Here is a 26,695-nt window from a genome sequence, read left to right on the forward strand (position 1 = left end):
CCTTACGTCCACATACACTGCCCTCTGTACTTTCCCATCCAACCTCTGTAGCTGCATGGGTTTCTTTTCCAGTGTAAAAACATGGAGGGAGAGGAAAATGTTTGCACAAGTCAGTGGTTTGCTCCCTTACACCTTTCTGGGTCACAGGGAAGGGGTCTGTACGAGAGAAGAGAAGTCGTGCTGTTCTGGAGAGCGTGGGTCAGCCACCTCGGTTGCTGCAAGTGCTAAAGACGGTGATCGGTTCGTTCAGTCTCTCGCTGTGCTGGATGGGAGGGAGGGGGAAATAAATGCTGGGCAGGAATTTCTGAGTTAGAAGGAATTGGAAATTAAACAACAGAAGAAGTTAAATTTGCTGCATGTCTCTTCCAAGAACGCATTTAGAAGTCATCTCAATATGTTTCAGCCTATATTTAGTAGCAAATGCAGCAAGGTAAAGCTGAAATCAGTCAGCACACCAGAAACGTCACCGGGTAATGGAACAGCACTTACACAAATGACTAAGTTACAGTACACCGGCCAATTTAAAACTAATTATGTAGATTCTGTTAAATATTCTGTGAACAACACAGTACCTCAAGTTTTGCAACAAACTGCCATAACTTTCCAATACTTTACCCAGCTACAGTGAAGGAACAGCAATCACAACCACACAGATTGCCACTTATTCAGTCTGGCAACGTATGCAAACATCAAGAAACAAAACGCTTCTGTGACTGCTCTCCTGGTTTGGGCATTAGCCTTGGTAGGATAACATATGCCTTATCGTACTGAGAACAAGGTAACTTCATGGTTTTGTCCCATTTCCTTCAACATTTAATAAATATCCACTGAAAATTCAACTTCATTTGCAAATCTAAAGCACACCAGCCACATGCTTCCCTCACCTTATATTAAAAAAAAAAAAAAAGAGCAAATCAACAAGCAGACCCTGCTGGGGTAGGGTCAAGAGAAAAATCAATTCTGAATCCAGCCACTCTTCAGCCATAAAAACAAACAAACAAAAAAGAAAATCTGAAAAATCTACAGACTAACAACTTGAGCATTTCACAGTGCCCAAGACTCTCAGCTGTTAGGGCAGGATGCGCGCCTTTAGGTTCTGATGGTGCACTTTCTATTGTGTACTTTCTACTTCTACAACGTGCACTTTCTATTTCTTTGCCTCTTCCCACTCCCCTCTTCCCCCAAGTCACTTACAACTGGTTTTGATAACGCACTATTAATGTGTGCATATGTATTAAATCTCCCACTACAAGTACCAAGACTAATTTGGAAGTAAAAGACCACCGAGCATTTTCTTCTAATAAACCTGAAAACGAGAATAGAGATAACAAGGAGCTCGCAGTACGAGTGTCACGCAAAATTATCTTCTGGGCTAAAATCGCTCCTATTTGGTCTTAAATGCGAGATGAAATGATTTCAGACGGTCACAAAAGTCTGCTCTGCATTTTCGTGCTGCCCAGCTGACCTCCCCTGGAATCCGACGGGGAGACGATTTTCTTGAGTGGGAGGCGGAAAAGCAAGATCCAATTTATATTAAACAAACAACGAGGCTGCTGTAAAAATATGGACACTTGACCCGGGTCTGGGCCACAAGGTCAGCCAGATCAATGCCTTTTTACTTTTAAATTGAAGGCACTCTAATCATTTTGGGTAAAGGGAACCGAGCGCTGAATTTGGCAGAAGCTTGTTACTGCTGAAACGCTCACACAAGCCTAGATGTGTCTTCACCCAGTCTTGACGGGTTTATTTTTAGATATTTCTCCAAGATTCTCGTAAGACAAAAAAAATGACAGCTCAGGAACACCCCTCTGCAGTGGCAGCAGACCATGTTCCCTTACGCTTACACTAAGCTAACTCCTGACAACATTAAACGTCTGCACTATAAAAGCTGAATGCCACTAATGAATGATGTACAACTGAAGATGCTTTGTAGCATCCCTGAGCTTACATTAACTGGTTCACAACGAGAAAGCCTTTTTATGTTATTTCTCCTATCATTAAGTCATTCCAGCGGCTTTTGTCTCCAATTATATCTTACAGAGTGAAAATACAGGCGGGTTTGCTGCATCACTGAAATTTTGGCATTTAAAATTCCAATACTCAAAAAGAAATGACTCCAAAACTTTTGGGGAATCGATCTTCAAAATAGCCTGAGTAATCAGAACAAATGTCACATTCTGACAAACATTTCCAGCTCCTGGAAAAATGAGTTTGGGATTTTTTTAAAAAAATATCTTCCCCCTTCCTTCTGTCCCACCTCAGCCTGAGGAGGAACGAAACGGAGGGCAGAGGGCCAACCCACTCCACCGATCCCGACTGTGGTGCGTGCACAAAAGAAATGCATTTTTCCTTGCGTGTTAATGAAGAGGGAAGGACTGCTGGCTATCTAACTTTAGCACTCACAAATTTTAGCACACATGCTCATTTGAAGGCGTGTTGGGTCAGATAAGTTTCTGTGCTGCTCTCGCCTCTGATTTATCTCTTTGTTACAAAAGGCTTCTTAGCTCACCCGAAGAGAGCTACCTGCAGCGCTAGCCAGGTTACAACATTACAGCCGGCTTTACTAGATCAACTCCCCAGACCTACCGTGAGCAAGCAAATAAATGGATGTCAGCTCCCTCCAAGGTCACTGGCGAAGCTCTCCCCCAGACAGGTACCTTTAATAAGGCAGATGCATGACTCGAAAAGCAGAAGCCTGGAAGTGTTGCATTCATTTTTTCTTGGCTTTGTTTTTGGTAAATAAAATGTTAACCGCAATTTGTATAAAGTTGTCCCTCTAAAGTTACAAGACTGAAAAATACTGGCAGGATTTATTTTAAGTGGAGGTGCTTATCAAATGTCACCATTTTCCTGTTTAAAATGACTAATCATTTTGATTAACCTTTGATTTACATGATTATATACTACAGCAAAGCACAAACATACATCAAATTACACTCCACAGAAATTCTCAAAGCAGAGCTCACATAAGAAAACAGTTATGTTGGAGTGGTTGGAGAATTTATTTACCAAGCACAGAAGACTCAAACCAAAAGCTGAAGGCTCCCACATGTACCTTTATAGCCAGGAACCAGAGCTAGTTCATCCCCCAGCCAACACAGGACTGCTTCGGGAGGAAACACCAAAACACCGACCGAAAAATAATTAAGCTTAGAGAAGAAACTCCCAGCTAGCAGCTCAGCAAGCACTCCCAGTATCTGCTGTAAGGAATTTTGTCTCAGGGAGCACATTTGTGCTAGTGCATTAGTCACATATGGAAAGAAGGCCTGAAGCGCTGCACAAGACAAGAAATAAAGTTTAATATCTCACTTTGAGTAATACACACGAATTCCGAGCCATGTAATAGACTTCAAAGCAGAGAGGGAAAAACAGCCAATCAAAGGTAAATTAGACAGAGAGCTGAAGGCAATGCTGAAAAAAATGAAAATAAACGGTGGAAAAATTAAAGCATATAAAAACACTCTTAAGATCCCATCTCAAAGGACCAATTTGTAAGGGGAATACATACTGAAGTCAGCACAGAAAAGACTCTCAAAAGCTTCACGTCTGCCAAACACGGGGACTTCTCCCTCTTCAGCAGCTCAGCTCCATCACACAGAGCTCGCCCGGGGGCATCCCCGCAGACACCATCAGCCTGCCACACCCCATTCTGTCTGCTGCAATCCAGGAACCCCGAAGATACCCACTTCCAAATCTCTCAAACCTTTGCTGCAAGGTTATTTTTCCTAATAAAAGAGGTTCTGAAACAACAACTCTCTTCTAGACGCAAGGAATCAAGAGTGCTTTGTAACCATTACGATCACCTGGGTCTAACTGGTGTAAAGGACAGGCAGTACCCTAACAGAAATACCGTTTTCGAGGTTTTTCAGACACTCAGGCATCCCTTGGATTACTCAGGCTGAGCTTTGTCTCATGCAGTTTTGGAGTGATCTAAGTAATCTGGAAAAACTGAGCTCACCCTCTTCCCCTCCACAAATACCAGTCCCATAATGTAAAATAAACTACAAGTACTGTACATTTAAAAAAAAAATAAATAGTCTGCTTTGAGTTTATAAAAACAAATCATAAGCCATGGCAAATGCAGACAAGCATCACGGAGATGGAGACTTGCAGCTGGGTTGGGAGCAGCGCGACGGCACGGCACTCGGCCCCGCACTGCCATGAGCCTGGACAGCAAAACCCAAAATACAGGGCTTGTTGTCAGTAATCCTGGATGTGAGGGCTTCCTCCCTTCTTACTCCCTGGGAAAAAGCCATACAGGTCCTGCTAGGCACCCACAGCATGAGCAGATGTGTGGGATGGGGAATTGTGCTCGCTGCCCTCGCCCACCCATGCCGCTGCCGGCACGGGGCGAAATACCCAGTTCAGCGACAAGGCCTGCTACTGCTAATGCTATTTCTCTGATACAACTTTACCAAAAATTAGTAAATCAGGTTTCTGCTCATATTTTACCCTCTGGGGGAATCTGATTTCAATCAGGGCCAAGAAAGTACCAGGCAATGTATGTGCTTAAGTGAGACGCCCAACACGAGGCTGTAGACATCATTACACGCATCCTCCCTCATCATATAGGGGATATTTCTGGGGTCGTGACACCCATGGGGAAGCCAACAAAAATGTATCTGGAGCAGATACCAATGCATAGCGTCCTCCAGGGCCAGGACAAGCTCCCAGTCCTTCCCACGTGCCACTTGCCCCATCCAGACCTTGGAGCTCAGGAACACCCGCGGGGCCCCGCTGCCAGGGGTGAACATTGCCGAGCGAAAGGATGGCCAACAAACACCAGGGAGGCCATGGAGAGAATTCGGAAGTGAAATTCAAAATCTAACCAAATCTGAAATCTCTACCAAGGGCTTTTGTCATATTTGCAGCAAGCCTGATCTGGTTTTCTATTATACGTTCATATGCTTCCATTCAGAACACCTTGTTTCATTACAGCGGGTTCAGCTGTGCTTTGCAGTCCTGCTTCACTTCTTCCACGGCAAATTCTTCAGGAGATTAACCCGACACATTTATTCCCCCGATAATATATCCTGTCCTCTCTGATATCATTACCGATTTCAAGTACCTAGCAATAAATAGGCTGAAAATTTTTAAAAAGTAGTGACTTGAAAGCTTTTTTGGTCCCACTTTTTCTTGGTACAACACATTTCACTTTGCAAATAACGTCATAAGATTCAGCTCCAGTAAATATAAAGTAAATTATTAAGCTTTTAACCAAAAGCTTGCAGACCTAAACCCCTTCTTTAGTGGACTTGAAGAGCTCTGGTGTATAACACAGCTCAAATTGGAGCTTAGGTTTTAAGTAGCTCAAAGTGGCAATGGCTCTTTCCCAGGAGTTCAACATATTAGTCTTCTGTGACACCTGTTTCATATGCACAGAAGACATTAGTGAAGATAAACTGTGCAACTGGTAATTGAAATTAAAGTTGCAATATCTATTATGGTAACATCCACCGTGCCACATCTCTATAACAGAGACAATGAAATGGCTTTTCCTTCTAAAGCACCAGTCGTGATACCCACTGTAACAAAACCCTAACCCCAATGCATTAAGAAATGTAATGAAACACATTTACACAAAGCAAAGTTTCTTAAAATTGCTTGTGTTGTCTTTATCATTTCTACTATGTTGACACATACATTAAGTACAACCCCAGAATAATTCTGGGAAATGCGTCTGAAAAAAGCGTGTCTTTTTCTAAAAGTCAGAAAGTTGCACAGCATTCGCAGTAAAGAAAACTGTTCAAAAATCCAGTTCGCTTTTGAAAATATTGATGTATGTAATGTCTACTCATCTAAAAAGGGGAAACTCTGCATGATCCTTGGAATAATTCTTTGAGAGTACCTTCCCAAGAAAATTTCAGAAACTACCAAACAATTCTGTAACTGCTATTTTATGTCATATTACAAAACAACAACAACAAATCAACAGAAATTGCACCATGTCTGGCTGGGGCAACCATTTTTTAAGAGATAATCTGAAGCCCTCTTCCCAGAAATACAAGGGCAGTGTATTTTGTAGTGAGAGGCAATTAGAAAAATGGAGATCAACTTCCCATTCCCAGAGTGCTACATGCTGTGTATGAAGATGATTTCTGAGACACATGCCAACTAAGCCGCATCATCTGTCCAGACCTAGTGAGGTATGTAAAATGTTGGCTTGCAAGTGGAAAGCAATAAAATCTACATTCCTATTTTATACCTTTACACGAGTACTGCCTTAATCACCAAGAACCAGTATTCCTCTCCTAGCCCATGAAGCTCCCAGTAGCTTGGTACTGGGGCCTTTTAATTGGGATCGGGACTAAATCAGGAGCTCTTTAAAACTGACTATATCTCAAACGAATGAAAGGTCGGGATCAAAGCATGGTTATGCAAGGTGCTGCTGCAGTCAAATACAGCTTACTAAGTATTAGACACAGAAAGATAAACACGCAGGACTGTAAATCACTCCAAACCAAAACAGTTAGCAAGATTTCCGCAAATGCCTCCCGGATAAAGCTACATTACGTGCCTCATTCATTTTCTAATGAGCAACTTTCAGGGTTTTTATTATTATTAATTGCATATAAATCACCATGATTTTTGTATCACTAGGAAAGCAGTTAGCCATTCACCTCTCAGAGGAACAATGCTGAACAAAGGAAAGGGATGCGTGGCATCTAAGAACAATGCAGAACACAGAAATTTATGCATGCCATTTAAAAAGCATGGCATTTAGACTACTAGCAAAAAAATCAGAAGTATGTCATAAATCTTTAATTGTAAGAAATAAAGAACTAATGGTTTGCCAAGTCCTTGATATTATTTAAGCAAGAATGCTGCCTACTTCTGGAGTGCAAAATCTTAACTCACATATCTGCATGTATCCCCAACCTTCTCTGAAGTGCTCTGCTGCAAAATTCATTGTATCTAAGATCTGCTAATCATCATCAGGAAACTCTGTTATGCATCTTAAGGATGCACTTTAGACTCTCAAGAGGAAAAATAAACACATTTTATTAGATGCTTTTGGAAAATACTGATTTGTGTATTTATTTAGAAACCTTTTCAAGTTGCACCACTGTTAAATTAAATATTTATGGCAAGATTTTCCGAAGAGTTTAACACCTGTGAAGAGTTTAACGTGCTGGCTTCAACAGGAGCTCCAAGTGCCCAACATTTCAGAAAATTGGGCCTCATATGGACAAGGCACAGATGTGGCAAAGCAGCTCGAGCGTCGATACTAGTGCTACATCCTGAAAAGCAATGGGGACCTCACAGTCCCTACTTCCCCCTACTTCCCAACGCAGCATTTCATTTCTGACAACCGAATCAGAGCCATGTTTTACTAGAGATGCCAGAAACATGACTCACTAATACCTGTTAAATCCAAATAAAACATATGCGCAATGCTGTTAGTTAATCCTCACTGCATCTTTGCTTTCTGTCACCAGAGGAAAACGTGCGTGCTTGGGTCATTAGGCGTAATACGAGGTAGCAACATCCACAGCAGACTAAAAGCCTCAGTGAGTAAAGAACTGGAAAGCAAAGCTGATGATATTAAGGGTGAGAAGCTGAATGAGAACGAAGGCATCTTGATAAAATACAGAATGAAGAAGGAGCAGCAGAAAAAGAAAAGATGTCTGTTACATTGCAAAAAAATCTGTATGCCGGTGACAGTGAGGCTAGACATGGTTTTGGCTGAGAAGCCTAATGCTAAAGCCAAAGCCAATGCATTGGCCAAAGCTAATTCAAATCAGGACAAAATAAGGAGTTTGTGTCTAGTCATCTGCGTTTGCTCAGCTTCTGAGGGAAGTCTCCTTACCATCCCTCCCAGCTTCCCATCTGCAGGTATCCTGCGTCTCCTGCTCCTGCATGAAGAGATGGATTCTCACACCTCGAGGCTGTCCTTCTCTCCCAAAAGCTGCTTCATTAGGATGGGAAAATGCACCGCTGAGGCACCACCAGGAACAGCTCTCCCCTAATCTTCACTTCAGACACTCCCACGTCCCTCCCATGCTCCCTTGCCATCGCACGCCTAACCCCAGCTCTCCTCCGGTCCCTCCATCCCTCCCCTCTGCTTTATCCTCTAAACTACGGCATGAAGACACAGGCCAGCATTTCCAAACTAAATGCTTGAATTTCCTTGTGGTGTAGTGCCTGGAAGCAAAAAATGGTGTCTTTTAAGGAGTAAATAAATATCTAACAACTAAATAAGAAATGACTATATATAGAGACCATTCAAATGATCATCCAACATGATTTCATGAACTGCAGGCTAATAAAACAGTTGAATATTGCAGATAGGACACATCAATCTCCTTATACACTTTACAGCACACTACAAATCTGCCCAGCAAGTCTGAATATTTTACTCATTAAAATAGTAGCTTTCATCACACTATAAAACATTTGCAAATGCAGACCAGAAAACCGACAAGCGTATTTACTGTAAAGCTTTATATTTGTGTCATCAATTAACAATGAAAGTTTGGAATAAAACTAAAATAAAAGCTAATCAAAACAGCTAGCTGTCAAAACAGATGGGAACTGTATTTTTCAAATCAAGCAAAAAGCCAAAGCTTTCAAACATTTAGTGTCATGTCAGCAGATACAGACAACTCCGAAAGGGAGGACAACAAATGTCAGAGATATGTGAAGAAAAGGTGTCCACGGCCAAAAGATTTGTGTTTATGAATTCCCATTGATTTTTTTTCTTCTCCAGAATGATTAACTCACACCAAAACAGACCTCTGATACAGGAACTATAAATAAGTTTCCACTGTGACACTGCAGGCAAAATAAATAAAAACAGAGCCCCAGCATTATTTTAGCCTCAAACAAATGTTTCAGTACCTACATTGTCTGGCTTAGAAAGATACATAGACAGTCTCACAGACAGAGATAGAAATGAACAATTGCAGTACCTTTTTCCCACACTGTTTACAGGGTTGGCTATATTCCTACTGGCATTAGATTTTCTTCTTGACAGCTTCTTGGTGTTGGTGCTGTCATCAGTGCTGTCATCCTCTTTCTTTGGTGTGTTACTTCCTTTGCTGTTCAGGTCCCTTAGCACATTATAATTAATTTTACTTGAGATTTTCTTCTGTTCTAACATCTTTTCAATTGCCTCTCCTGCTGTGCTGGCTTGAATTGGCTCCCGCTTCTTTGCAGATTTCTTTGGCTTAATTAAAATATAAAATTAGTGATGTAGACACAAACAAAATTGTTGTGCAGCAGAAGGGCGACCTGCAGCTCGGCAGTCCCAGCACAGGTGCTGCAAACTCGGGGACAGGATGGACTGAGCTTGGGCAGTGCTCGCTGGCCTGCGATCGAGCAGGACTAAGGGCTAAAGGACTTCTCTTTTCTCCACGAGAGAAGCGTTGGCTTTCATATTTTTGCCAAATGCCCACGCAGTTTATTACAAATTCTTTGCTGCGTATCTGTAATGCTGCCAGAAAAGAAATGTGGGCCATTTCTCACATGCGAAAAAGATGGAGCGAACTCCTGTTACAGGAGCAGGGACCCTGATAACATCACCCGGCACATAAATAAAGAAATGCCCCTGTTAAAATCGCCTTCAAAGTTAGAGTCAAGCTGGGTCGCTATTTCTCTAGGCACTGACAAATCTGTATCAAAACTGCAACAGCATTTTATATGAAGCTCGAAAGCCAAATACAAAAATATCCACCCAACTCTTCCTCAAAACTGAAAAAAAAAGCCAAGGAAATTAGAAGCAGTTTTCTAAGCGTGGACTGGCATTAATGCTGACGGATAGGAAGCAGGATGCTGCACAGAGGCAACCTCCCCTCTCGGCCAAAGGCTGCAGGTCTGAGCCTAGCATCAACCCACAGCGCCTGATGCTGCGCAGACCCAGACAGAGAAATGACACAAAGAACATTTCTATCCAGGTCTAATGCCTGGGTAGGTAGAAAATAAAGATCCTCTGTTTCTCATTCAGCATTTTCCTTTTCAAAGGAAGGTTTTAACACCGAGCTCTGCAGGAGATTTATTTTTTAGTGTATAATAGCCCCTCTGTTTACCTACATGGGTCAAGTGCTACCTTGAAATTGGAAAGCACTATATTAATCAAGTTCTACTCTAGCTGTCGGAAACAATACAGAGTTAGAGAAAAACTCCTGTGTTGTCAGAACAAAAAGGTGGGTTGTTTGGGCTACTTTTTGGTGCCAGAGAGTTATACAATTTTGAAAATTGCTGGTAGAATGCCACATCTCTGTAAGGGTGGGATGAATGAGAAACTCTGAAGCCTAAAACAGTATTTCATTGTCTGGTTTTGTTTTTATTGTTGAAATACCTAGGGGAAGTAGGAAACTCTGTCTTTCACATTAGCCAGAAAAAAAGATACAGGATATACACATAAAAAATTAACGTGGATTTTAGTTGCATGTGGAAGATTTGACTTGTCACTTGCTCAATTACACAAAACACTAATGCTGTAAATTGTGAATATATGGCCAATTAGGCATTTTTAAACTGCTAAACATGGAGACAGGACATGCCATTTGTTAACATAGCTGTCACATTCTTTATGAAAGGTACAACGAAATACTCCTTCAAGTGACTGGAACAAAGACCCGGTCAGTTCTCCATAAAGACATCATAATTGCACGAGCAAAGAAAGCTACTGAAGTTACAGCAAGTAAAAACAAATTCTCCATGCATATGTTAAAAAAGTCAGGCGTGCCTTAAGAATTGCATTTAAATAAGCAAGCAATTAGGACAGCAATCATAAATGCAAAGAACTAGCTCTGACTTTGCCATGCACAGAATTTTCTCATAATAGTAATTCAAAATAAAAGTTTGGGCAAGAAAGTGTTTTACTCAACACCTGAAAAATTATAGTTTTGTGTTTCTATAGCATGTAAATATATACTAGGTTTTGCCTGTTTAGTGGTGACCCGTACCATTATTCCCATACATCCTACAGAGAGCTGATCGACAGATGTAATGTATTTTCGAGACATTTCAAAGAGACACAATTAGCACACAGTTTAATACCTTGTGTTCCTTATAAATCCCAAGTTCTTTCTCTTTTGCTATTCTTGCTTCCTTTTCTGAAAGATGACAAAAGGATAACCAGCATGAAGATTATACAGACTGTATTTCAGCAACACTAGCCAAAAGGAGAATTTCAGTCCTATATGCTTACCTTTTTGTTCCTTCAAATAATCTGCATTTTCTTTCATCCACAGCTCTGCTTTTATCTGAGCTTCTGTTTCGTTAAGTATATACTAAAAGACAAAACAAGTTCATCTGCTTTCAGATATCAACGTGAAAACCACAGACCAAAACTGAATTGAAAAACCACTAACAAGGTCAATTTGTGTTTTGTTTTAAAACAAATTAATAAAGGCAAATAAGACCAAGATGCCACAATTAGAAGAGAGCGTTTCTAGAAACTTCTAAAGCTGGCAAAAACTATGACCTGTTTTCAAAATACAGTGCTGGGTTTCCAAACTACGGTGGGGTGACAATCACACAGGACTCATCGTACATGATCCATAACAAACCTAAAATGATCATTTTAATGAACTTTTTCAGATGATATGAGAGAGTACCACGACAACATGGCAGTCTGCAAGTTATTCTGTAAGGTGATGGTGGTCTTAAATTTGAAACAGTAAGGGAGCCACTGACCTCCACTACCAAAAGAGAAAGACGTGTCTTCTTGGTAGGTTTCTGGGAAGGTTTAGGCACAGTTACTAAGATTATTAGTTCAATGGCCACTCTATGTGAAGGAAACCAGCCTAGATTGATGGAGTTTTAGTCCTCTAGATTTTAGAGAGCTTGATTCAGAACCCACAACTAAACTTCCTTCAGTTAAACCTAATTAATCACAGTAATATTATTAGTAAGCGTGGAGCTGTAAAACACACCTAGAACTATTCACGTAAGTTACCTAAATAAAGAGGTAGGTAGGTAAGGTAGGTACGTAGGTAGGTAGCAAGCAGGCTTGCAGGTTGCTAGATAGATCTCCCCTTCAATTACTCGGCTATAAAAGTAAGCCCAGTATTTAGCACAACTGTCTACAAAGAGAAGTTTCTCTATGGCTGATGCTGTTTGGCAGTGAAGAACTTCTGCAGAAGGGAGGAGACAAACCAGATCATCCTTCATGAACGTGACACTTTATTTTTAAGCAATGGACCCAGCAATAATAGAACAATGTTTAAGTGCTAGAAAAACAATTTGAGATTTCTCCATCTTACAGGTTTTACTATTCCAGATTTTCTCCAAAGTACAATGCACACATCAGGATTTTATGAGGAAAATAACTCCATTCAAATGAAACTAATGCAGGGAGGAGTCCTTCTTTGGAGGGCAAACGGGGCGAGCAAAGAGCTGCACAAGTGCTGGTTTATCAGACCAATATTTCACTGTTTCATCTGTTTCTATTAAGGGTGGGTCGTAACAGTAAAACTCTCTTCCTCATAGCTCAGTTATTCATCCTTCTTACGCTTTTAGAGAGTTCATAATCTTGGGCTTACAATATTACAGTCTATTGCCATGGAAATGAACATGAGGTCATAAAAGCAGAGTTATGACCTCACTACAGTCTAGAAGGTGGAGAAAATGGGCTTTTGCTTTCCCCGCTTTTGTTTAAAGGATGGATCTGCTATACTGAACCCCTTCAGCATCAGGCCTGTGAGGTCCCCATGCCCCCATCCCATGTCTCCTCCATTTCCAGAATGCTTTTCCTACCACCCAGCCTGGCAAACTCCGCTCCACTGCTGACCTCAAGCTGAGCGCTTGCCTACTCCTCTGTCCATCACCAAGAATATTCTGCAGATCAAGCTCAATTTTCAGCAACCTCTATGCAACCCTGCTGTTTTCAGTGACTTTTTACCCTAAAAGGAGTTTTTAGCATCTTGCATTATCTGTTCAAATTACACTTTTCACTTTAAACTCTCATGGTGGCTGGAGAGGGCATCAGACTAAAAATCAAGGAGATCTGGGCTCTGTTGCGTGTTCACGTGTTGACCTGCTGTGTGGCCTTCAACAAGCCATTTTCCACAGCTGCCTGTCTTTTATATTCAGGCTATATGGCAAAGGGTATCTTGCACTGCCGCACAAATAATAATAAATCAAGAAAATGTTACAGAAATCTTTGAAAGAACACAGAAGCTGTACGTGCTGCTTTTACAGTTTGGTTTCCATGGCAGCTTCACAAGCTGAATATATTGTAATTAAATAATGAATTTAGAGATCCAAAGAACTTTTAAAAGTTCTTCGTAAGAATAAAAGACATTCTAAAACATAATTATTTCAGCACAGAAAGAAAGCAGCAGCGGCAGCAGTCCCGTATATATATAAAACGGGCAAGAACAGACTAAATTCAGAGGCTTCCATGAACATTAGTTTTGACCGCAGATCACTGCAATCACTTGAACCTCTCTATAGATCAGAAGCAGGCGCTGCCAGAGCAAAGAGGCAGGGAAGGAGAGGATACACCAGATAAGAACCATTTTTCTTTCTCAGATATCCAAATGCAGAAGAGACTCAGGATAAAAGGGTATCTTACCCTATCTATTTCACTGTCGTCAATTCCACTGAGATCTAATTCACCATCTCCTGCATTTTCACCTACATAAAAGAACACATTTTAATTAGCTAGATATTTCTTCAAAATCAATCGCAATTCAAGTTCTATGGTAAAATAACACTTCATAATTGCCTTTTCTTCTGTGTTCACCAGTGAGGTTTAACAAGTTGTTCAGCATTTTCAATATGGGGGTATTATATACACCAGAATTCACCACACTGAATTAATTTCAAATTCAGGAATCGGTGCAGTCCTCTTCAGTACTAAAAACCTGCTGTTCATTTTCAGTTGCCTCTTTTTTTCCTTTCTGGTTTACAGCCACAGGTTTTCACCATGAAGCTGAGGAAACCATTTTAGGAAGATGACACCATTTTTCTTTCATCGTCACATGAATTTCTCTGTCAGGGCCTATAGGCTGGTGATTCATCTGTAAATTACGACTTAGAAAATATTTTCTGTTTACAGAGAAGCAGCATGGGCCAGTGAATAATACATCATGCCGACAGCCGTACCATGGCTTTATTCTTGATTCTGATCTCTCATCAGTTGAACCACTTAACTCATAGCAGTTCTCTAAAAAGATGTGCATTAGTCTTTTTGCCTGTAAAATGGGAATTATTAAAACCTTTCCAAATTTTAAAATAACTTGAAAGCTATGGAAGGGTCTAAATAAACATTCATCGATAATGAGTTTCTGTAATTACAATTTCACTGTCATTTTTATAGTTCCATAGTTACTAAGACTTCTGAAAACACAGTTTTTTATATTTTATCTATTAAAAAGCGTAACAGCACAGAACTGAGGCCTAATTTGGGACCAGCATAAGTTACAGCAGCAAAGTGATTTTCCACATCATATTAATGTATGGTAGTAATACACTATTAATGTAGTCCAGGTAGAGAAAAAACTAAATGACTCAGCAAAGACTTATTCTGGAGAATGAAGCAAGCTTCTTGGTCATCTCCATTACATCTAATCAAGACCGGACAACTGATAACCCAACCAGCTGCCAGGCAGGAAAAATAAATAGAGTTTCAGCAACCTGCAACAGCAAATTAAAAATGAAACGGTGCAGAACAGCTTGGCATCCGTAGGGATACTGCTCCCTGTTCCTGGGCAAGTGCCTCCCAACTTCCCGAGACCGGTGAATGGTTTTGGCTGCCTGGGTCGGTGGCTCCTCGTAGAGCTCGTTGGCTCCTGGTGGAGCTGGGGCTCCTTGGTCCTTGGCAGGTAATGGCAACGCAGAGCCTTGAGGGGCATCAGCTGGGGCCAATGAGCAAAGGTAGCAATGAGGAACGCTCACCAGAGCTACAAGTGATCCTCCACTGGGCAGAACTCAGGCGTTAAAGCAATTGCCTGAAGCACGTGAAATCACAGCGCCAGGAGCCCAGCCACAGCTTGTGTAGGAGCAAAGGGTGCACTTCAGGAGGTGGTGTAAAGGCTCTGGCTCTCAGCTCTACAGGCATTTACTGGTATCAGACACCGAGCACTTACAATTTTCTTTTCAAAATTCAATTTAACTAACAGAAAGTTTTAAATTCTTCCCACGCCAAATCAAACACAGAAGGGGTTTCAGCCCAAGGAAAATGTTCTGTGGCAAGGCATCGTGTAACACTGCACTCTGATATTCTTCTGAGATTGTCTCACAGTAACAACTTTACCAGTTCAGTTAATCTGAGGCGAATAGGACTGGAAAGGCCTTACGGAACATTTCTCCCTAACATTACATTCACAAATTGACTGGATTTCAGTCCCAGGGTGTGAAAGATTTGCTTTACAACTTTTTTTCCCCAAAATACTTTGAAAATGTAAGGATTTCATAATAACTACATAATTGGTCATCACATAGACTTGTCTCCACGCTGTGTACGAAGAGCAAAAGCTCTGGCACTGGGGCCACCAGCTCCTCGTGCAAGCTCCCCCTACCATGCACACAGGGATGCAACCCAAGGATATGGCAAAGCGTGCCCTTACGGGAGGCTGCAGAGGAAAATCAAGGTGAAAAAAAGCACGTCCAGGTGGTTCGTTGCCTCTTTATAACAACTTGAATGTAACCCACTGGAATTTTTTAGCAAGCCGTAATCAGATGAAGCGCAAAGAGGAGTCGTCGTGTGCTGCATCCCCAGTGGGAGCACGGGGCATTCTGCAGAACAGCACCGCTGCTCTCTCCTGCTGGAACTGATAGATGAATTTCCAGTGAGTTAAATGCTCAACTTGTTCACCAAGGCAGGGAGTGAGAACTGTAGTCTAGTGTCTGAGACGCCTTCCCAGGAGGCTGCACACCTGGTTCCAAGAAATGCTTCGTGACTTACACAAAATAAAACGGCTCGACGAAGTGTGAGAGTGTGCCCAGGGCAAGGCAACCCATCTCCTGGGTCTGAAGGAGGCTGTGCAGAACCGGGCCCCAAACCTGGCCTCCCAAATCCTGGGTATGCGCTGTAGGCACTGAGCTGTAGGGCAGAAGGGGGGTGGTCTCCTCCCGTCCTTGTTTTACCAGCCCTTTGTCCAAGATTTTGGAGAAAAAAATAAAACTTTCTAGTCGGTTTATCTGAACCAAGAGAGGTTTTATTTTTCCCCCATATTCATTACACATTAGGGATAAAATTAGAAAGGAGCCAGCCTGAACAACCACTAATAAGTTCTGAAAATCACAAGGCTAGAAAATCAAAATCTGGAAGTCGTGTCTGAGAACTACTCTGGACTCAAGTCACAGCTCAACTTTACATAAAATTCTGTGCATTCCCAAATTATTTGCTACAAAAACTGTCACAGTGTCCTAGGAACAATAAAAATATCCCACCAAAATCAACTGCTGCCGCTTTTATTCATCATTAAACACCTCGCTTTGCCTATAGTCTGCTATATTTTTGGATCAGAGGTTTAAAATTTAATATGGCACAGCACAGTAGATGTCTGTTTCCTTATACAGCCCTAATATGCCAGACTGAAAATGATGTAATTTCAGGCATCATGAACAATTTCACATGTCATTTTAAATATAACTTGTTACTGAATTAGGTGCCAGTTCTTCTCATTGGATCAATTAGCAGCAGGGACAGAAAACTCATTCTCCAACTGGTAAATTGCAGAGAAAAATCCAGAAGCAAGTTGTACGTAATAAGCATTTCTTAGACCCCATAACGGCAGTAGAGGGAGTAATTGCAGGATATCCACTCTGCCTGCAAGTAGCCCTTTCTTCTGCCAATGTGATAGGCACTCATTAAGTGCAAGGAGGTTTTCAGAAGAGAAGGTGCCTTCAAATCCCTAGTTTAACACTTTCACTGGGAAAAAAAAAAAAAAAGGTGTTTTGTCACAGAGTGCCACTTCGAAAAATAATACATTCATTTTGATCTGAAAATTTCCATGGCAATCATTTCCAACACGAGCAAACCCTACCAGCCATAAACAGTCAGCTGCTGCACGTTACAGAGCTCACTCCAGGGCACAGCAAGTATACCCCTTTCCTTTTTATATACCAGAAAGATCTTCCCAGCTGCTAAACTTCTCAGAACAATTTCCAAATGATCATTTTCTCCTTTAATAAAAGGGTTGAAATGAAATTTTCGGCGAAATGAAAACACAGATGTGACCAACATCTGGTCCAACCTCTTAAAAGCTTATTTAAAAGCAATGGTGCCATGTGACACGGCTTGCAGCGCGGATTTCTTCTGTTAAAAAAAAAAGGAAAAAAAAACGCTTTTCTGCAGGGCACAGGCAAAAAATAAGTCCTGCATTGAAAGCAGCAGCCCCCCAGCTCCTGTATTTGAAGGAAACTACTGTTAGAGGAGCGGGCAGCGAGGCAGAGGAGAAGCGAAGCAGCCGGCTCCGTCCTCATCGTGGTTCTCCGCCGCTAGCAGGGGCAGACAGCACTTCCAGAGCTTTCAAGCAAGGTCCCACCAACAACATTCGTGGAACTTACCACTGCCAGTCACCGGCCGGCTCCCTGCGTATTTCAAAATAAAAAACAAAAAAGCCCTTTCTTTCCAGCTTTTTAACATGTTTGCCAGCCGACTCTAATAGACACGAGGGCTACAAACAGACATTGAGGATTAGGTTTGTAAACCTGCAGGATTATTTACTGTTCTTGTCATTACTAAATGCATACTAAGCCCTCTTTTAACACAGTCTACCCTCTCCTACCTCTGTGTATCCAGTTAAATGTATACATAGCACGCTATTATGGGGATTTATTACGGAAGAATAACTCTAGCTGCTATATTTTAAAAACCCACGGTTTCGAAAACCGACATTTGAAGGACGTGTTTTTCTGTTCCTCGTGCAGGAGGCAGAACTATTTATTGCACTGCCCAGATAAGAGGATTTCCTCACAGACAGAAATGAAGGCTGAGCACTTCTCAGGAAATCCTCTGAAGCTTATATAATGGCAGGCACCGGGTCCTCTTGTCCCACGCAGCGAACACATCCTCCGCCACACGACCGCATCGCAGCCGCAGAGCTGGAGGAGCTTACACAAAGCAGCCTGCCCCCTCTCCAGCACAACGCCAGCCGCCAAACACCCGGAGCATTTAAGAAACGCTCTGGCGCCAGAGCAAGGCAACATGCGAAAACAGCTGGGAACGGTGTTTTCACCAAGAAAAACACTTCAGCAACGAGCCAAATAACCCGAGCCCTGAGCACGGGCATCGGGAATTGATTGCTGCTCCCCGGGGAGGGATGAGAAGCAGCGGGAGCCCCTGGGGCAGGAGGGTTTCTGCAGCCAGGTCTGGCAGTGCTGGTGTCATCCGGGGAGCCGCGAGGACCTCGGCAGGAGGCTGTAGCTTCAGGTGAAAAAGGAGCTCCACCACCTGCACCGGAGTAATATCGATTAGTCGATCAGAGAGGACAAGAACCCGCCTGCAGGGGATGGTGCTGATGGACCGAGGTGCGCGAGGAGCGCCGTCATTAAGCTGGAGTAACCGGAGGGGAGCGGGTGCAGCACGGGGCAAAGGACAGAACAGAGCAGGGCACCAGCAGAAATGGATGGGAGGTGCTGCAGGAGCAGCAGGAGCATGGCACGGCACGAAGCACGGTGTGCAAGGACAGACATTGTGTCTGCGGGTGAACAAACCCACGCCGGGTCCAGGTGCGTGCTGCCCACGTGCCTGCAGGAGCAGGGGCTGCTGCCAGCTTTATTAACATTGAGTGAGCAGGCTGGGAGGTCATCTCGGCAGTTTAAGCTGTTTTAAGCTGCTCGTTGCGTATTACACCCAGATAAGGCACCTCTCCGTGCAATTCCAGCCTGCCCCGCCATGCCCCAAAGGCAGAGCAGTCGCTGCCAACAGCTCCGATTTCCCCCCCCGCCATCTTTGACAACGTCCGATGCGCTGTCACAGCAAAAGTGCGCCAGCAATGAAAATCAAAACGTAAGGACAGAGCAAAATTAATTGCTCTTACTGACAATGTAAGTGTCACAAAAATACATGTCTTGTATTTTCATGTTTAAGTGAAAACGTAGGGGTTTTTTATTGTACCTGAAGCCACCTTGAAAATTACAGTCTCCCCTTCAGAGTGCCAATTTCACACCAGGATTTAGCTCCGAAGGACTACAGAGCACGCGAGGCCACGCATACAGCACAAAGATAAATGAAGTCTGTCACATTATTATTTCCTTCTGCCAAGGCAAGGTTACGGGGTCCTCTCCAGCCGAAGCCAAGTTTCCAGCCTCCTCGCTTCTTAAGAGAAAGTAAACGGCAGGCCCGGGGCAGCGAGGCCCCTTCTTCCCAGCAACGTCCATTGCTGCCGGCTGGAGGTGGCCGGACGCGGCTCTGCCTGGCGCCGCGCTGCCCGGGAGCATGCGGCCAAAAGCACTGGCACGGCCAAACACCCGCATTTGGACTCTAAGGAGTGTAAAGGCAAAGCCCTACAAGGGACAAATGAAGGGCAAAGAGGGAAGAAGCCTGAGCTAATAAAGACAAAGAAATGTCACCTATCAGCTACACACCACGCTAGTGCAAGCAGGAGGTAACAGCTTGCAGTAGCAACATAGAAGCATTATTATTGCTTGCAAGGTAAGCTTTTCCAAACAAAGGGATGTACAGGCTCATTAGCTTTGTCGCTGCTCCCGTCTACTGTAAATGTTTGCCAGAGAGCAAAGAGGAAGAAGAGCTGGGATCAGCCCGCCTGATCTGCAGTTGCTGCATCAGGCTCAGCCACCTCGCTGTACGCCAAAGGTTTTCCTTCGAGACTTGGTCTTAACACCGCGCACAGCTACAAACCCGTCTTTATTAAGTGTCTGCATCTCTATTTCCTCGTGCCGAGAGTCAGGCTCCAGGTGTTAGGTTTCTTCTGCGCAGCTGATTGACGTCTCACGGCCCTCCTGCCTCAGCCGCTTTCATGCAGCGGTCGCAGAACAATTATCCCATCGCAAGGATGGGATTTCAAGTTTTTAATTAATTAAATTTCAATTTGGGAAAAACAAAACAAAACAAAACAAAACAAAAATGCTGCCGCTTTTTAGTAGCATGCCCACGCGGAAAAAATTGCTGTTGTTTCACCTCACAGTGCATGGAGGATCTAAGCAAACTGCATCCATGCACTTTATATCCATTTAAAGGTTATGCCACTAGTCTGACATGGAAAGTCGATAACTTAAGCACTAATTCATCAGAAAAACAGTTAACCGTTCTGTTCTTATCAGAGATCCCCTCTGCAGTGTGTATTTTTAAAGCAGGTAATAAGAAAATAGTCCAGCAATAAACAATGCCACTCTGATTCCTAAGGTTTTTTTTGAGAAGGTGAGCTCATGCTTATTGAACTACGTAGCAACATGACAAGCCCTTACGAAAAAATCCTTTCAACCTCCCAAAATAAATACAGCTGAAAGTTAAGCTTTTGAACACCTTGAGAACTGTCCTCAGAACCAGCAGCAGATGTTCTTCTTCTTTAATAACGTTCGTGTGCCCCCAGCACCTTCTGAAAACAGTGCAAAAGAGCATCCTTTATGCAACCTACTTGATGCAACTCTTCCTTCTTTTTTAAGATCACAACTCCGCTGTCATGACCAAGTGCTCAGATGACAGCTGCTCTCCACGACATGCCAAAAGCTATTTCTTGCTGACGAAGCCAGTAACTACCGATGACCACCTTGACAAATGCCCAGAAACATACTAATTACCTATCACGAGTGACATTTTTCAGCTCCAAAGCAATGGCACAAGCTCCCGTGCGAAGACACAAGCCTTCTCCAACTCATGATTTGTGTGTCTAACGATGCCAGCCCTGATCACGGCGCGCCTGTGGACGATGCAACATGGCTCCTGACACACACTCACATCTCAGCCTTTGTCCATATGCTCAACTCTATGGCCTGAGCAGCCATGAACTTAAAAGGTTTTTAAAATGAAGACTACGTAGACAGAGGCTCTCCCCTACTTAGTGCTCTTTTCCATCTGATTTGGAAAAGTCACCAGTCCCCTGCTGTATTTTCCTCCATTCCCTTTTATGCTGTTCTTGGCACCTTCTCTCTCCTTTCCCTTCCCCCGTCCCTCCTTCTTTTTGGTGCCTTCTGGCCTCTATTTTCTGCGTTTTTTTTAAATCTCTGCAGGGGTATCCAACAGTAACAGTTCGTATAAAGGGAAAGGCCAAGGAGAAGAACTGACCAGCATCTTAATCAGCTCCCCTCTTCACACCCCGCCAGTGCAAAGTGCCGCTATATCTCCTGCAGAAGGCGACGGCTGTGTTACGCCCCGGAGAGCCGACGGCAAAGGGAACCAGGCTGAGATCACAGCCTCCGGTTCACTTTGTCCGTGCTGCCAGAGCACTATGTAAAACAGCGAGAGCACTTCGCACAGGAGCCAGACATAAAGGGAACAGCTGGTTTTACGTTTAAGTGCTGGGCGCCATTTCTGCAACTGCAGCTAGCCGGTTAAGCAGCCAGGTCTTGCTGTGGGCGCTAAATGCTCCGCTGTCCGTCCCCGCGAGCCCAGGATCCTTGCCTGGCCAGCACTCAGCCACCTGAGCAGAAGGGCATATGTTTTAGTGAGAATTAAACCTACTCCTGCGATGTCTCTCTTAAATCTACTCCTGCGATGTATCGCCTTCCACACCCCAAATGAAACGAGAACTTAAAAGCAAATCCGAGAATCCTGCTTGGATTATTCTTATCTATACATTCTTAATTATGAATTAAATTCTGTTCCAACAGGAATTTTTTTAAATATTTACAGCCATATATACACACAGTTTGTAAGGCAGAAAGAAGAAATCAAGAGGCTCAAAACACAATATTTTAGAGGCTGATTTTGACTGATTGGAACTTAAAAGGAAAGCTAACTTATTTCCCTAGGACATCACTGGAAATTCAAAGTTGGCTCTGATGATAGCCCAGGAAATTGGCGCAAATGTCCTTTAGCAGAAGTACGTATGCTTGACCTTTCATAATGAAGTGCAAAGCAGAGCCCAGCCTAGCTCCGACACATCGCTTGCCACGTCGGAGATCCTATACCTGTCCCTGCACCCTCACCCAACAGCTGCACACCCCAGGCCAGCATTAGGCACCTCGAGGCCACAGACTCCTGCACACTTTAACCTGGTGTATGCCAGCTCTGCCATTAACGAAGCAGCTTCCCCTCCTCTGCAGGGTACAGCCTCTGTGCTGCCAGGTACAGCGATCTGGACCAAAGAGCTGCTCCAGGTTAAGATCAACCCAGCAAAATAACTCACACAGACGCGAGAAAGAGGAACAAGGTGAGCTTCCACTTATAATTTTCTTCTAATCATCCTTACCTCCTCTCAGCAAAGGCAGGCTAACATTTACCCCCTCCTTTGAGGTTCAGAGCTGGTCTATGGTAGATCAGATGACAAGCTCAGCGCCGGCCACCAGAAGCTACCCAGACCACAGAAATGCTTCAGCAGGCAATTATTCGCACTAAGACAACAACACAATATAGTGTATTAAATTATATATCTGAGTCTTCGTTCGGAGAAAAAAAAATCAATTTGTATGCTGGCTATTTACCACGCTGTCCAGGCGGGCTGAATGGCGAGAAGCTGTTAACTGAAAGAAAATTATCAGGTAAGAAATTTCTCATTTTGCTACCCAGCTTCTTGCTTCCTTCACTGCTAATGAGAAATAGCAAGCAGGGAATTACAGAGATGGGGAGAGGAAAGAGAAGGTAAAAGTTCATTATTATTATTATTATTTATTATTAAAGTAGAATAACAGGCACGAGTGGAAGCTTCTCTACAAAAAGCAAAAGCTTTTAAAATGCAGCAGGCGGGTGGGAACCAGGCTCAGACAGGAGCCCTGTCCCAGGGCCCCAGGCATTTCTGTGTCATTTGTGCAGCCCTGGGGAGCACGTATGGATGGATCTCTGCAGCCCCAAGCATGGGCCTTGCTCGGGTGGCTCCAGGTGACAGCAGGGGAAGGCTGCAGCTCATTCCTGTTGCAGGCAGCGGACGTGCTTTACCAGGCTCCTCGGGAGGATGGGCATCCATTCCCTCTGCCTCTCCCCAGCCGTTTCAGGGACTCGAGTGAACATCTTCCCAGATGCACGTAGACCGTGGTGAAGGACTGTAACATTTTGCCTGCAGCAGCTCCGAGGCCCCAATGCCTTGGCATTTGATTAGACTGAGCCGAGCACATTATAATTAGCATGTGTACTCCATATGCTTGGGATACATCGTTAGAGCACTGGAATGCCCTCTGCTACCACAACTTTCCAACAGAAGAAAGTTGTGGAGAAGTTCCTGGAGAATAATTTGTCTTATTCTCCAGGAACTGTGGAAAAAGGCACTCCCATGCACAGAAGGTTTCTAGAGAAATAACCTTTCCCCGACAAAGCCCAGCAGCGTGACTCACCTATTAATAAAGGAGCCGGTTTCAAAGCCAGACTTTCAGGCTAATGGCTACCAGGAAGGCCAGCCATATGCTTGTACAACCTGTCACTCTGATTAATCTTAACATCAGACTGTTGTATATAAAGTTTATATAGTACCGAGACTATATTTCATGTGTCGTTTTAGCTAGGTTACGTACTGCTGATTTTACAGATTTTCACCAAGCTGCCATTCTTCTCTGGGTTGTAGGCGCACGGAAGACACAGTCTGAATGTGGATCAGATACAGAAAGAAGTGATGAGTTTAGAAGATTTTAGTAAGCCTCAAAAACCTGGTAGACGGCTAACATATTTGAAAGTGAGCACTGGAAATGAGAAGGTCCTGTGCCCCGTTAAATCTAATTTATTCTTTATTTAAATGTATTAGGCCTTTACTTAACATGGTATTGCAGAGGCAGGAAGAAAGTCACAAATCATGGCTGTCTTACATACACTAAGAGGATTCATGGCTCTTTCCGCCATGCACCCATTTTATTTTACAGCATATGGCACAGTATCAAAGTCGTTCTTCTTTAATTAACTGAATAACGATGCTTTCCCATGAGGCTAAATCTAAGTTCACCATAACACACTATATTATGGCAACAATTCTCAGAAACATGACTACGTGTCTGCAGCCCATTTGGAGAGAGGGATGTGCATTTCATGTACCAATCCATTTACATACATTCGGCATTAAATGCTATATTGATTTCTTTGAAATCATTCAAGTTTACTTCCAATTAACTAAGACAAAGTTACCTTCAGAAAATAAGATTTAGATAACTTTTGGTTTACTTTTTCTCTAGAAAATGAAACTAAAACCACAAGATCCTCTTTTCAAACCCAGACTTACTGTCCTTTTCTATGGAATAGCTATTTATATTTTATTTCTTCAGATAAGACTAGGATGGACGGTTCCCTACATTAGCTTTAACTAGGCAAACTCTTTCCACAGGAGACTTAAGCATCATCGACTGTGCCATGAAATCAGCCTGGGAAAATGGGATAACAGAAGGGAGAGATGAAGGAAGAGCTAGCAAACTGCATAGATAGAAGCCCTACCTCCTGAAAGAGTAGGGTTTTGAGTCCTACTAGCCAGATAAAGCAGAGGATACTAACGGCCACACAAAAAACTCCCGTGCAATTTCCCTTATGCCATCAGAATCAACACAAAAATCTTCAAATGCTAAAATAAAGCCTAGCAAAGAAACATTACTGCCAATGACTACCAACTAAATCGAAGGATCTAGGTTGAAAGCGTTTGCTGGCAAGGCCAGAAGCTGCCACAAAGACTTGAAGGGCTCTGGCAGCACACGGTCCATGGATCAGCTCCTCACCTCCCGCTGAGATGAACCAGGCACACGGACCTCAGCTGTGCCATCGCCCCCAGGGAACGTGGGGATGGCGCTGGAGCGATGCCACTCGGGGGCTTTGGGGGCGCAGGACCAGCTGTATCGCTCACCCTAACCAGGGCGTAACAGACCCAGAGCCAAATCACTACTGGCAGGGATGGCAGGGAGTCAACGACTTTTGGCCTGCCCTCAGGAGAGGTCTGCAAGTCGACGGGAAGCAGCTTGCAGCCAGGCCGGTGCAGCCAGGCCGCAGCCGACAGGCAGCCATGATCAGACCCACGGCACCCCTACCTCAGGCATCCCCTCAGCAAGTGACACCAGCGGGCACCGTCGTGGGCTATGAAGGCAGGGATCCAGGTGTCTGTATTCACAGAAGTTTGATTCTCAAGGTGCTCAAGTGCTTTTCAGAGATGATTTCAGCGCTGCGGTGACACTGCAGTCAGTCAGCCTGACGGGCTGAAATGGCTGCGCATCTACGGGCCGGGAAAAGCTACGGACTCTGATATCCCACGTTTTGCCCAAAAGGAGAAGATAGACTTGAACAACGCAAAGTCATCTAAATCACAGCCTTAATTGTACTGGCACTTAGAAAAAAAGGAAGGAAACAAGAACAACAATTTCAAGCTTTTGTGCTATTTTTAGACACTGTATTTTTCTCTGTATTGTAGTAAATTAAAAGTAGAAAACTTTGGACACGACAAGAAGAATTAGGAAGCTTGCCAAATTTTGGGGAACCGACAATTAATATCATACCATTTAATTCAAAAGAGTCACTACGTGACACTGTATGGTTCCATGTGTTTTCTGTTCCAGCGATTGAAAAATCTGTTAAGCAAAGAAAAAAAAAATAAAAATTTTTCTTTGTTTATTTATTTCTAAATCACCAGCATTGCAAACTCATGCTGGTATTTGAAAGTCAATGTGGGCTCTCTCTAGTTATGCATCCTTATTACCATAAACATTCCACAATTGGAAATTACTTTTTGTGATGCTTAAGCCAAAAAGAAAATAGCTGTATTGCATCTGCAGAACCAAAAGCAGTAAAACGCAATAAACATTTATCTTTGTCATTGGTTCTGCAAACCGATCTGTTCAGCAAGTAGGTGCCATTTTTACACAGTTGCTTTATTACTACATAATTATTGATGCATGAGCCAAGTGCTCTCTCAAGGAAAGACTGTTCTTAAAAATGAGCTTGTTAAAAGTTTAAGTGCAAACCTTAGGATAAAAAACAGTGGCTAGATTTCATCTGAAATAAACTTTTAAAGAGAAAAAAGAAAAGTAGAGAGACAATTTCAAAAAAAAAAAGCTACGTTTGAGGCAGGCATGAAATTGAAACAGACAAGAAGCTTTAATGTGATAGAAAGAAAGAATTGGGGACATCTGTACCGAGAATACGTTGTAACTAGCAGGAGGAATTATCAATCTAGTGATGTGCCAGCTCTCTGCATTTCAATTGCTTCACAGGCCATACTATAAAAATTGTTTGCAATGAAAGTAGTATGAAGAATTCCTAGATTTTATTGCTCCCAGTGATATTCTACCCAGTTTGTGTACACGGATTGTATCCTTTCAAGTACAACACCACTTCATATTAGTACCTCTTTAAATTGCTTGCCCACAAATATCGTTCCATGTTCAAAATGCCTCAATATTAAATTTTCTGTTTCAGTCAAAGTACTTCAAGAGTTTTTATCAAGTTTTCAAAGGCAAGAAGGTTTAATGCAAGCTTTCTGAAAGTCTCGATAAAGCAACAAACTTTAAATTTAAAAGAAGGCTTTCTCAGGAGAGAATTCAGCATACTTTTAGAATCCCCTCCCCACCTTGTTAAGCCAAACTTCCCATTGCTCACAGATTTCTAAGTGCTGCATTGCTGGAGCCAAACGTCAAGTATGAACCTTACTCCCTGTAGTAGACAACAGCGTATCTGAAATTGCCCATTCCAGTTCAATGGAGGGCCTTAAAATCTGTCCAGCAC

At 43.0% G+C, this 26,695-nt stretch overlaps 1 protein-coding gene across 4 annotated transcripts in view; it reads right to left on the reverse strand.

The window, feature by feature from the left end:
- Positions 1-26,695, reverse strand: part of BRF1 (BRF1 RNA polymerase III transcription initiation factor subunit) — a 170,159-nt gene that overhangs the window by 33,744 nt on the left and 109,720 nt on the right. For all 4 annotated transcript variants that reach the window (XM_035551498.2, XM_035551502.2, XM_050711358.1 and 1 more), the window contains exons 12-15: positions 13,526-13,587; positions 11,156-11,237; positions 11,005-11,060; positions 8,913-9,169 (exon numbers count right to left, since the gene is read on the reverse strand). In XM_035551498.2, the coding sequence (XP_035407391.1) occupies positions 8,913-9,169; positions 11,005-11,060; positions 11,156-11,237; positions 13,526-13,587 (457 nt within the window). The remainder of the gene's footprint in view (positions 1-8,912; positions 9,170-11,004; positions 11,061-11,155; positions 11,238-13,525; positions 13,588-26,695) is intronic.

This window comes from Cygnus atratus, chromosome 5, assembly GCF_013377495.2.
Source record: "Cygnus atratus isolate AKBS03 ecotype Queensland, Australia chromosome 5, CAtr_DNAZoo_HiC_assembly, whole genome shotgun sequence".
NCBI classification, from domain to species: domain Eukaryota; kingdom Metazoa; phylum Chordata; class Aves; order Anseriformes; family Anatidae; genus Cygnus; species Cygnus atratus.